Here is an 11321-nt window from a genome sequence, read left to right as displayed (position 1 = left end):
GTTCATCTCCTAAAATCGATTTGTGCAGGTCAATATGAAAACTTGCGGGGAACATAAGAAAAAATTGGCATTTATTCTGTTCCAGAGGAAATAATTTTGGCCACAGAAAAGGCCAGCACATTCTGCTTCCTCGAATCCCCTCGAACTGTCTGATAGAAATCCCGTGGCGTTCCCCAGCCGAGCCGCAGCCGCCCCCCACACCTCCTGGCCATCACCGCCTTTGCTGGGTTGAGTCTGCCCAGGCTGGTAAAACACACACATTTCCTCTAACCTGCCACCCTTCTTTATCACACTCTGGTTTTAAAGCAAGCCGGAGAAGTTATTAATCATGAACCCAATCCAGAGCCCTCTGGGCTCAGTAAAGGGTGTTCCAGTGGGTTCAGCTGGACCAGAGCACCCTGGGGTTATTGCTGTGCTCCAATAAAGTGTTCTTTGCATCCGCAGGAAAAGGCAGGTAGGCTTTTCTGCGCAACAAAAACAAACAAGGATTTCCCGTGGGGATGTAAAGATTTCGTCGTCCTGTAGTGGAATTATTTTTTCACTTCTGTTCCTCACCCTGTGTCGCGTAGTCGACTTCAGTCGATTCAATTTCTGTCCTAAGCAAAAGGAGAGTCAGACCTGAGAAGTTTAATACTGTGTGGACAGAATAACGTCGCTTGGTCTTGGCTAGCCAAGGGGAAATTCTGCTACGGGGAGAAGCAGCCAGGGAATCCCCCGCGAATCCCCCTTTGCATCGCTCAGACCGGGCTGGTGCTGCCACACAGCCCCCTGCCAGGCTGTGCCAAGGCAGAGGCAGCGTCACTGCTCCCCTCTCACGGCCCCCGCTCCCCCTCACGCTCAGCTATCACCTCTTCGCAAGTCGTGTTCTCCAAAAAACCCAGCAGCTCCAGCGCCCAAAGCTTTACCAGTGATGGAGAAGGAGCTGCACAGCTCCAGCCCCACACCCAGGGCATGGCCGAGAGCCAGGGGGGCTGGTACCCCCTTAGCCAGCTCTGCACCCCACAAACCCTCCTCACGTTTCATAGAATCATAGAATGGTTGGGGTTGGAAGGGACCTTAAAGGCCTTCTAGTCCCACCCCCTGCCCTGGGCAGGGACACCTCCCACCAGCCCAGGTTGCTCCAAGCCCCGTCCAACCTGGCCTTGAACCCCTCCAGGGATGGGGCAGCCCCAGCTTCTCTGGGCACCCTGGGCCAGGGGCTCACCACCCTCAGAGTGAAAAATTTCCTCCTGATTTCTCATCTAAATCTCCCCTCTTCCGGTTTGAAGCCATTCCCCCTCGTCCCATGGGTCCCCTCCCTGACCCAGCGTCCCTCCCCAGCTTAGTGACAACACAGCAACAGCGGCGTGGGAAGGTAAAGGGGGCTGAGTGTGGGTTACCCTCCAAACACGGGTAGATAATCTTCTAGGGTTAAATGCAAAGGCGAGTCCGGACGGCAGCACAGAGCAGGGATGGTGCCATCCCTGGTCCCTGGATCTTCACGTCGCTCGGAGCGAAAGGCTCGCGACAGGCTCAGGCTAATAGTGATCGCAACTATCACATTTAGGGGAAGAAGAAAATCAAGAAGGGCAAATATATAGAGAGAATCTGTCTTTTGAGTGACAGCTCAGAGCTCTCCATCCCTGCTTGGGAAGGGAAGGCTTCAAATAAAAGTTTATCAACTTTTGTAAAAACAATGCAGCTGGTCTGCTTGGACCCTCACCCGCTGCATCACTTTCCGATTACAAATGGTATCTGATTTCCCTGGAAAGCTCTGTTTCTAGATGCTGAAAGATTCCCTTGGGCCTTATTCGGATATTATAAAATTATATTTGCAAATTTTGCTGGTGCAAATCCGGAACCAGCGCACGGGTCCGCTTTCGTCCGTTCCATAAAGCGCGGAGCCCCCGCTCCCACCCAGCGCAGGGAGACGCTGGGCCCGGCCCCGCTCGCCAACGCCGCCGTCTCCATTGCCATCTAGTGGCACCGGGGCCACCGTCCCCACCCGCGCCCCACAGCGATGGCTGCGCTCAGGAAAAAGGTCTGCCCTGAAAAAAAGACGATTTTTTTTTTCCTTCTTTTGATGCAATCAAAACACGCCAAACAGTTGGGTTTGTTGTTGTTGTTTTGGTTTGTTTTTTTTTTTTTTTTTTTTTTTTCTTCCTGAATTATATTATTCCAAGTATAAAAAGTGGGTTACCAATATTTACTCCCGGGCTGCAGGGGAGGGAGCCGGGACGGGGAGGCGTTGGGGCTCTTCTGCACGCCTGGGTGGAGCAGAGATCTATCTACAAAATCATCTGCGTATCACATTCAAAGCTTATATTTGCTGTAATTTTAAAATCTCCAGGAAGCTTCCAAACAAACTCTTCACTGAAAACGGCTCATTGACTGCCTGGGTTTTTTGTCTACCGTAAATAACGTTCAGTTCTTCCTGCTTGGACTCCCTTCTGGGTGCTCATTTGTTTCACTTCCCTGTGGCTTTTCCTCACTACCAGCCACTGTTTGTTTGTGTTCTTTAACAGCGGGAATCACGCCTTAAGCAAACCACAGATGACACGGGACTTTGACCTCATTTACGTAGTGTAGGCCTGGAGCAGCTCTATGGCTTTAACGGGGTTGGTCTGCGGATGAAGGAGGGCAGCGAAGGTACTACCTTGCCTCCTCATTCATCTTCCTCAGCAAATAAAAACCTCATTTTGCCTTCAAAAGCAATTATCCCCTATCTCAGGAGGAGAGGGTCAGTCAGTAGGAGACAGCAACCCGCAGGGTCTCCATGTCACCTGCTGTCCCACCAGTCAGACGATGCTGCCTGCAGCTCAGGTACCCATGAGGGACTTTATCAACACGATGATTTAAGCACAAACCTAAATCCAAACTCTCACGTTGGGTGGATTCGCAGACCCTTGAGGACACCACGATGACCTGCAGCGAAGCCTGGACCCCCACAGGGTGGCCCTGACCCTGTCAGCAGGAGGCTCTGCAGGACGCACGGCACGGATCCAGCCCACCGCTGCCAGGGACAGCCACTGGGAAAGGGGGATGACCGATGAAAAACACGCACACAAGTACCTGTGAAATACTGATTATATTTCTAAGCTTTTATAGCAATATAATACTTCATATGGGACTGAGAAACATACTTTCAAATCTTTTAAGTTGCCGGTACACCTACATAACCTGTTTATGGAACAGGAATGCCTTGCTGCTGCTTACTTCAATCCGTGACTTACGAGCCCCACACCAACACAAAAAATGCCCAGAATCCATGAACTTTTCTTTTGCTCACTCAGATAAAGCTCATTATATAAACGCTAGAATTGCATCGCAATATCCATATATATATATATATACATTAAGAAAAACTTCTACCTTTCATAAATACGTCATACATAAAATATGTTCCCAAAATACATTCATGCATTTTCCCCCCTTCTAAGATCCCTGCTTGCACCCCAAGTGTCTGTAAGTTGGGAAGGGCAAGTGCTGGGCAAGGCTTGGAGACAGGCTCATGTCTGCAGGTGGCTCCAAACCCAGGTGGAGGTTGTGCAGAAACCTTTGGTTTGGGTGGTGACGGGGTTAACTCCTGCATCCGTGGGTCTAATCCTGCCTCCCTGGGAAAACAGGGCTCCCCTGCATGCTGTGCCCAAGCGAAGCTGCACCAGCTGCCCATGTTCAAGCAGCCAAAAGCCATCCTCCATCTCACCCTCAGCACTTCTAGTTTTTCCAGCAGTTACTGGAGATGCTTGAGTCTCTCCCAGCACTCAACAGTGGCTGGGAAAACAAGGGCTTTGGAAGTGGGAACGTCACTACCTGGCTTTGGTGGAAGGGGATCTGCGAGTGGAAGAAGCTGCTTTCTTGACCACCATCAACCTGAAGATTGACCTGAAGATCGACCACGCTCCCAGCGCCGCCGAACGGCTTTGCCTCTGCTCTGGGAGTTGGTCCTTTGCTAACGAAGGAAACAATGCCCATCCCGCGTCCGCTTATGGAAGCATAAATACACCAAATATACAAAAAACATCTACAAAGTAATCCTAAGTAGCGTCTGGCACAAAAGAAGCACCAGTTTTGCAGCTCAGCAATGTAGGTCCCGTCCCCGTGAGCGCGGTTTCTACAGTGTAGGACTCCAGGGGCCGGCCAAGCTCTGCCCCAGAGCTGTACCCGGATCGGCGGCTGTGCAAACACAGACTGAGAACTACCCTCGCCTGGGCTGGGCTGAGAGGGAAGCCAGACATACACCCACCCAAAATCCACTCCCCCCCACCTTCAGGAAGGTCCTGGTCAATGTTACAAGTGCACATTCATCGGTCGTTTTGGGAACGCTGCCCTCTCTCCTTGCAAGCAGGCCAGCTACAAGTCAGCATCCCCTTTCCACAAGGCAGACTGTCGCTATGGCGAGCTCTCCCTTCAGCTAGCAGTCCGGAGACAAATCAAATTAATTCTGACTTTTCCTGTCCACCCAAACCCCCCGCCTTTACAGAGCGACTGAAGAGAAGCGTTGCATAGATCTGTACCTCGCCTCTTCCCCTCATCCACCAAACAGCAAGAAATAAGTTCAAGTTTTGCACAGTACATCACAAAAGGCATCACCTTTAAACAACGTAAGAAAAAAATAAAAGGAAGTGTCCCGGCGGTGTAAACCCTGCAGCGAAAGGAGGCCGTGAAGGCGCAGTGCTCGGCAGCTCGCGGGGATGGCTGCCTGTAGTGTACTGGTGAATTTGCTCGCGAAATCTCATCTCAAACCTATCTCCCGTGGCGCGGTGATGCGAGTTTGCATAATTAGATAACCCGCTCCTGAACAAAAGGAGCGATGCTGCGTGTCACGGGAAGGAGGAGGACACAGCGGGGCCGTCTGCTTTGCATACAGTAGTTTAAGGGCTGGTTGTCCCCTTTGCCACGCGGGCTGGAGGGCAGCAGGGCTCTCCGCAGGCTTCCCACGTCCGACAGAAGTTTTGCTACAGTTGGCTTTACAATTGAGATAGTAGGGACCAGATCCTCTGGCGGCTTAAACCCCACGCACTCCATTGGAGTTACCGGTGCTTATTTCCACGAGTGGAGAATGTGGTCCTTGCTTGTCACAGACAGAGAATAAAGCTACAGTAGCCCTTTCTTTAAATAAAATTAAATAACTGCATACGGCACCAGCGCACAATTTAAAATGTGCTTCTGCTGTTAAGAAAACAGCAAGCACACCAGTGGTTAATTAAATTATTTCTCTTGAACTAAAAAAAAAAAAAAAAGTGATAATATTACTATTAATTTAAAAGCCCCTAGGGACTGCAGAACGTCTTCTCATCGTGTTTTTGACACTGAGAAAGTCACTTCCACGCGTACGGCACTATATATCCTCCTCAGCCGGCAGTGAGGGCTTGTGTTCCTGGGCGTCACAGTTGCCATTTTCGGATGCATCCGAGCTGCCCGGAGCCGACTCTTCCGGCGGGGGTTTGTAGAGTAAACAGGCGACTATGAAGAAGGTTGTCCCAAGCACCTGCAGCCATGAAGACATCCCGTTACTTTCCGCTCCCACTAAAACCAGGCGCCCGGTCCTCATTTGGGATGAGATTTCCTGACCAGATGAAGGTGAAGGCCAGCCTGGGCAGCAGACCAGCGTGGGCAAAAACACGAATCCAGCCAGCCCCATCGCAATGGGACAGAGAGAATTCGGAAGGCTCTTCGGCCCCACACGGACTGTCACCACCAGAGCCTTTTTCTGGAAGGCTTCTGAAAGCCTCTTTAGCACAGCAACTGCTGAACACCACTTTCTAGGGCAAGTGCTTGTTTGGGAGCAGTAAAAATGATGGTTTTCAGCTAATAAATAAGAAACACAGAGCTAAGCTCTCTTATTTTCTAGCAGTGATCGGGGAATGGTTGTTTACAGCCTGCCCCGAGTGCCGTCCCTCACTCTCGCTAGCACACTGTAGTTATATATTTTACTCCATTTCTAGCAAAAATCGCTTTGGTAGCTGTTGGGAGAAGAGGAGATATTTCACACGGTGCAACAGAAGCTGTAAGCCTAGAACGTAAATGGAATTTAAGAGAATGATGGTGCCTGGAGCACCATTACCTGGCGGGAAGCAAATGGAGATTTTGCCTTCCCTGAGAACAATTTTTTGTGTGAAAATCGGATTTGGGGGGGGGGGGGGGGGGGCAGGGGGGGTGGCAGATCAGGACAACCCCGTGTTGTAAAATTCTCTGCCAGAGCAAAATGCTGTCTTCCTAAAGACCTGCCGGGTTTATCAGAGAGTGAAGTTAACGCGTAGCATCACCTTGTAGACCAGTCCAGCGACGAGGGTGTATCGGCTCATGGCCGAGTTCTGGTAAATGTAGCAAGAGCCTTGCTCGCCGCACTGGTCCTGCCAGAGCAGGCAGGATTTATCGATCATGGACCCGAAGGCGATGGGGCCAGGGATGCCTCCTGCGGGAAGGAAGAGAGGACCTTCAGTCTGGGCAGCACCTACGCCCCAGCCTTGCAAGGTGCTTGCAGAAAAGCATCAGGCTCTGCTGCTACGGTAATTAAGCAAACTCAGCCTGCAACATCTACAGCCACAAGGTACCCAAAATACGCTGAGTTTCAAGACTTGAGAGCCCAGCGAGTCTTTTGACCACCCTGACCTACATGTTGCACAAGAGCCAAGAGGCAAACGCAGAAGCTTCAATGCCTCTGCTTCTTTTTTTCATAAAATAAGGACACATTGCCGGGACATTGCTCCTCCACCCCACCTGTGATGCGTCACAGAACCCTTTGTGCAGTTTGCAAACCATATGCAAAGGAAATTACGTTTTTCCAAACGACAGCAAACAAGAGAAAACATCCTCCTTTCATCACGGTGCGTCCTACCCCCTTTCTTTTCCAACCCAACCTGTTTTATTCTTAGGTAATGGCTTGGCACACACTCCACAAAGCCAACGGACCATACCCATGCCCAAACTCACTCCGTACCGTACCTAGTGTTCGTACTACAATCCACTGGATCCCGAGTGCGAATGACCTTTGCCTGTCGGAGACGCACCTGGGGAACAAAAGGGAATTGTTGAAAAACGCTGCCAGGCTGCACGGCACCTCCCCACCACGTGCCTGGGTCCAGCATGCCCGGGGCCTCCATCCCCTCTGGAGATGGAGGTTCACCCCAGGGCAACGTCCCCCCACCGCTGCTGCAAACTGGGACACACATGTGGGCGTCCCATGTCAGAGGGTAGAGCTGCCAATGCCAAAATTTGCTTTCCCAGCTAGACAGGGAAGGGAATTAGTCCTGATATCGCTGGGCTGCCCTCATGAGGTGGTTTCCATCACACCTTCCCCTTGGTTTGACCCAGCAGGATAAAGCAGAGAGGTGGATACTGGGGCTTCTTGCAGCGCTGGCGGAGGACGAGGTGATCCCATGCTTACCGCAGAGTGGCGGTCAGGGCAGGAATGCTGCTCAGGAAGGTGAAGAGGATCACCACGAACATGAAGAACAGGAGAAGGGGCTTTTTCGCACAAGAGGAGGTGCATTTCCCTGCCTCTGCGTCGCCGGGGCCGGGCAGGAGGGGTTTCTCAATGCAGCTACACTCCTGGTAGACCTGGGAAAGAAAGGCTGGTGGGTGCTTTGCTTGGGAGAATGGTGATAGTCAAAGCAGGGCTTTAAATACAAAGAAATTCAGGGAGGGCAGAAACCAGCTGGTTTCGGTCCCGGAGCAGAGCGAAGCAGAAATCAAGCTGCATTCTTGACACACCTCTGTCTCAAAACCGGTTGTTAAATAAGAGAAATTAACTTTGCCAGGCAGCCCTTGAACACTGAATGTCACCATTACCCTTCTCGAGCCTTTGCCCGTCCCAATGAGCGACATGCTGGAAGGATGAGGAGGAGCATCATGTGCACTGAAGACTCAAAATGAACATTGGGACAGGAATTAGGTGCCCACCGAGCTCCTCGCCTGCCTGGGTGATTTCCCAAGGATTTTGGTGCAGTTTGACGCAGAGCGAGGCAAAACCAAAGTTGGGAACACTGAGGGAAGCGATGCAGGGTGACCTCAGGGTACCTTCTGCCTTCATCCCATGGTGCCCGAGAGCATCCTCTACCTGCTCGGGGCTGTCTCTGCCTTTTGCACTTATTTGCAGCAAAGCTCAAAGCTGTGGAGACTTTTGCAGAACCAGCCGAAACGCTCCCAAGAACATGTGCCACCACCTTGTTAACACACAGTGCTTTCAGACATACCTTCTTGCCATTCCTGAGGTTTTCAGACACTCCTTGGCAGCCGGCGTGGCAGGGAGAGTAATACATAACGTCATCGCTCCCGCAGACAGGGCTGTAGGTCTCCTGCAGGCAGCCGCACTCGGCGTTGCAGGCTGCTGTCAGGTTTAGGCGGCCACCAGGCAAAGCACTAAGGGAAACACAGGAACAGTCAGTGGGGAGACACCAAACAGCATTTTCCAGGAAGAAACGGGTAGAGCAAGAGAAGGAGAAGGGGGGACGCTAAGAGGTGCAGTGGAACCCGAAGTAGCACAAAGCCAGGACTGGAAGGGTTTCATCCCACCCAATTTTAACCATGAACAGGAATCATGCCCTGGAGCTGCCTCTTTCCCACCGCCACCAAGGGAGTTGAAGTGACCGGTTCATAGGGAGACACCTCCATTTGGAGAGGACATTCCCACTTTTAGTCCAGTTTATCTCACAGAGATGCGGGACTCTGCGAAGGCAACTGAAGAGTGGAGTCTCTCACACTCTGGCACTGCTGATCTCCCCTCCCTCACGAAAGAGGGAGCCTCTTCCATAAACTCCAATTAGATGCAAAAATTAGGACTTCTGTATTCTGGGTCACACTCTCACTATCTGCCCATAAGACTGACCGGACGCCATCTTCCACCACCAACACATTCACACATGACTACCCCCAGCACCGTGTATTTGGAGTTATCCTTCCGTTCTGACCAGGGCCAGGCAGCACAAGACAGATGGGATGATTGTTATTACCTTCCCTCGTACATCTGGGTTACTCCTGCCATCGGCATGTTAGGGCAGTGGATAAAAAAAATGAATATAGCCAGCAGACTCGACACCGTGCAAAGTAAACACAATTTGATGATTCCTGAACAGCGGAGTTTAAATTTATTCACAAGGAATCCTCCCAGGAATGTGCCTCCCCCTCCGGCTGGCACAACCAGATAACCTGAAAAAAGAGGGGAAAAAAACCCCACAAGCAAGTTTAGAAATGTCGGCAAGGAGTTTTCATGGCTGAATACATGAACTACAGTGTGTCTGCGTGAGAATAACCCCTTGGTTGCTGCGTGGCTTCTTGGTGGAAGTTCAGTGGACTTTGCTGCAGTAGGTGGGCCTCCATAGCAGCTCGGGTGACACGGCGTGAACCTGGTAAGGCAGCTTTTCCTACCCAGATACCTTACAACAGACGCTCTGAGGAGCACGTCATGAGTATTGATGCTTGCTGGACACCACTTCCTCGCTCTACAATTCCTCAGTCTAAGTGAGGATCTTTCCTGTTGTGGGATGCTGACAAAATATGTCCCCCAGTTCAGACATCCCTCGTTAGAGGAAACATTTAGTTAATGTTCCCAGTAATGCGCTAGAAGGAACAGACCACGATTATTTTGCCTTCCTCTAGAGGGTAACAGATAGCTACAGAAGCGACACGTTTCTTCCTGATGTCAGTAGATACAGCTCTGAAAATGCACTGGGTACAGATGTGCTGATGGGAAACAATCCTATCTAACAGCTGAAGACAATAACCGCTCTGTAAACGAACAGCAAAGTGTGTTTGTCTCCATTCTAAATGGGCTGCAGTGCTCTTGCGTTTGTAGGCAAATGGGAAAACATTGCAAAAACCCGTTTTCCTTACCAAAAAAGGTAGCAGCTTCCGAGGCACTTAAACTAAACTGGGACTCCAGGAACTTGGGTCCAAACGTGGACATCCCAGCAATGAGGGTGGCTTCGGTCGCTCCCGCTAAGCAGAGGAAGATGAAGGTGGGGTTCTTCAGGAGCAGCAGTACTGATCTGGGAGGGACAAATATACTGGAATTGAATCAGCGCTTACCCTGGCCGTCTTTCATAGCCCCATGGCTACAGCCAACCACCAAGAGAATCTAAGGGACATCAACCAAACACCTCAAACAGGAGGGAATAATCTGGGACTCTTCTCTGTGAGCCTCATGAGGGCACCAGATGGGTCTATTTATCTCATGTGCATGTTCAAAACGCGCACTGGGCACCATCAGCGCGTGCGTGATGTAATTCACACTCAGAGTGCCCATGACTTGGATGTGGGTGATTTCAGTGGTAATTTTCCAACATTCAGGGCCAGGCTGAGTAACTTCCACTCCTAAACGGGGCAATACTGAAAGGACCCTACTCCTCAGCAAATCTCAACCATCGCAAGGTTTGTTTAGTCCCCAATGGCGGTTATCTTGGGACTCCTGACTCAAACAGCCAAGAGCAGGGAACAAAGTTGCGTTACACCCTCACGTCCCCATGTGCACACGTGCTACTCACGCGCACCCACGGCCTCATGAGAATAACAACCGCTGATAACCACGGGTGTTTTGCAGCTCGGGGGAAATACCAAGCAAGCTTTTCTATATGGAGGAAGCACCTCCAAGACACCTTGTATCCCACTGGAAAACACAAATCAATCTTTCTCCCACAATCTAAGCACAGTTTTACTTTAAGCTTAATGAATAAGTTGAGCAAATACATTTTCTTTTTGACCCACTGGGATTTAGTAGAGAGACAAAGATACGCCTGAAAAATTGCCATGTGTCATTTATATGTGGAAAGATGATCCCGCAACGATTCCATGTCGGAGACAGGGAAATGCCCTGGAGCACATGGGATGGTCTCAATTATCTCTCACTATCTCGGATATTGGACTAAGAGGGTTGACACTGCTTTGCAGGGAGCGTTTCGTAACGAGCTTGAAATTCTGCAACGTGACTTTCCCCAGGCCCAGCCCGGACCAGTACCAGAGATCACCCCATTTCTGAGACAGGCACAACCCCGACATCCCGCAGCGACGGCAGCGGCAGGGATGCCACGGGACGCTCGCCGAATTGAAAGGCGCAGTCACGTACCACCTGCTGCTTTGGAGGAAACGTGAAATCAGAGAAAACCTACCGTGGTACAACCGAGCGAGAGACGTGCTGAGGCTCAGCAGCACGTTTATGCAACTTTACCCGCATAAAGTGGAGAATCTCATTATCCCAAAAGAACAAAGACGCTGAAAGGCAGAAATACCACACATTCTTACTACCTCGATTACAGGGGGCTTTTTACTAACCATTGTAGAGCTGTTGGGATTAGTTCAACTTAGTAAATTATTTTCCAGGAATTATCTTTTCGACTGAGCTTTAT

General features: G+C 50.7%; 1 protein-coding gene across 2 annotated transcripts in view; it reads right to left on the bottom strand.

Moving 5' to 3' along the window:
- Positions 1-3099: 3099 nt before the first annotated feature.
- SLCO4A1 (solute carrier organic anion transporter family member 4A1) overlaps positions 3100-11321 on the bottom strand; it is a 29234-nt gene continuing 21012 nt past the window's right edge. For both annotated transcript variants that reach the window (XM_074605417.1, XM_074605416.1), the window contains 7 exons: positions 9814-9968; positions 8934-9129; positions 8178-8343; positions 7370-7542; positions 6928-6992; positions 6249-6397; positions 3100-5470 (listed from right to left, as the gene is read on the bottom strand). In XM_074605417.1, the coding sequence (XP_074461518.1) occupies positions 5321-5470; positions 6249-6397; positions 6928-6992; positions 7370-7542; positions 8178-8343; positions 8934-9129; positions 9814-9968 (1054 nt within the window). In that variant the 3' untranslated portion in view covers positions 3100-5320. The remainder of the gene's footprint in view (positions 5471-6248; positions 6398-6927; positions 6993-7369; positions 7543-8177; positions 8344-8933; positions 9130-9813; positions 9969-11321) is intronic.

Source organism: Larus michahellis, chromosome 12 (assembly GCF_964199755.1).
Source record: "Larus michahellis chromosome 12, bLarMic1.1, whole genome shotgun sequence".
NCBI classification, from domain to species: domain Eukaryota; kingdom Metazoa; phylum Chordata; class Aves; order Charadriiformes; family Laridae; genus Larus; species Larus michahellis.
This window is presented reverse-complemented; position numbering and strand designations above follow the sequence as displayed.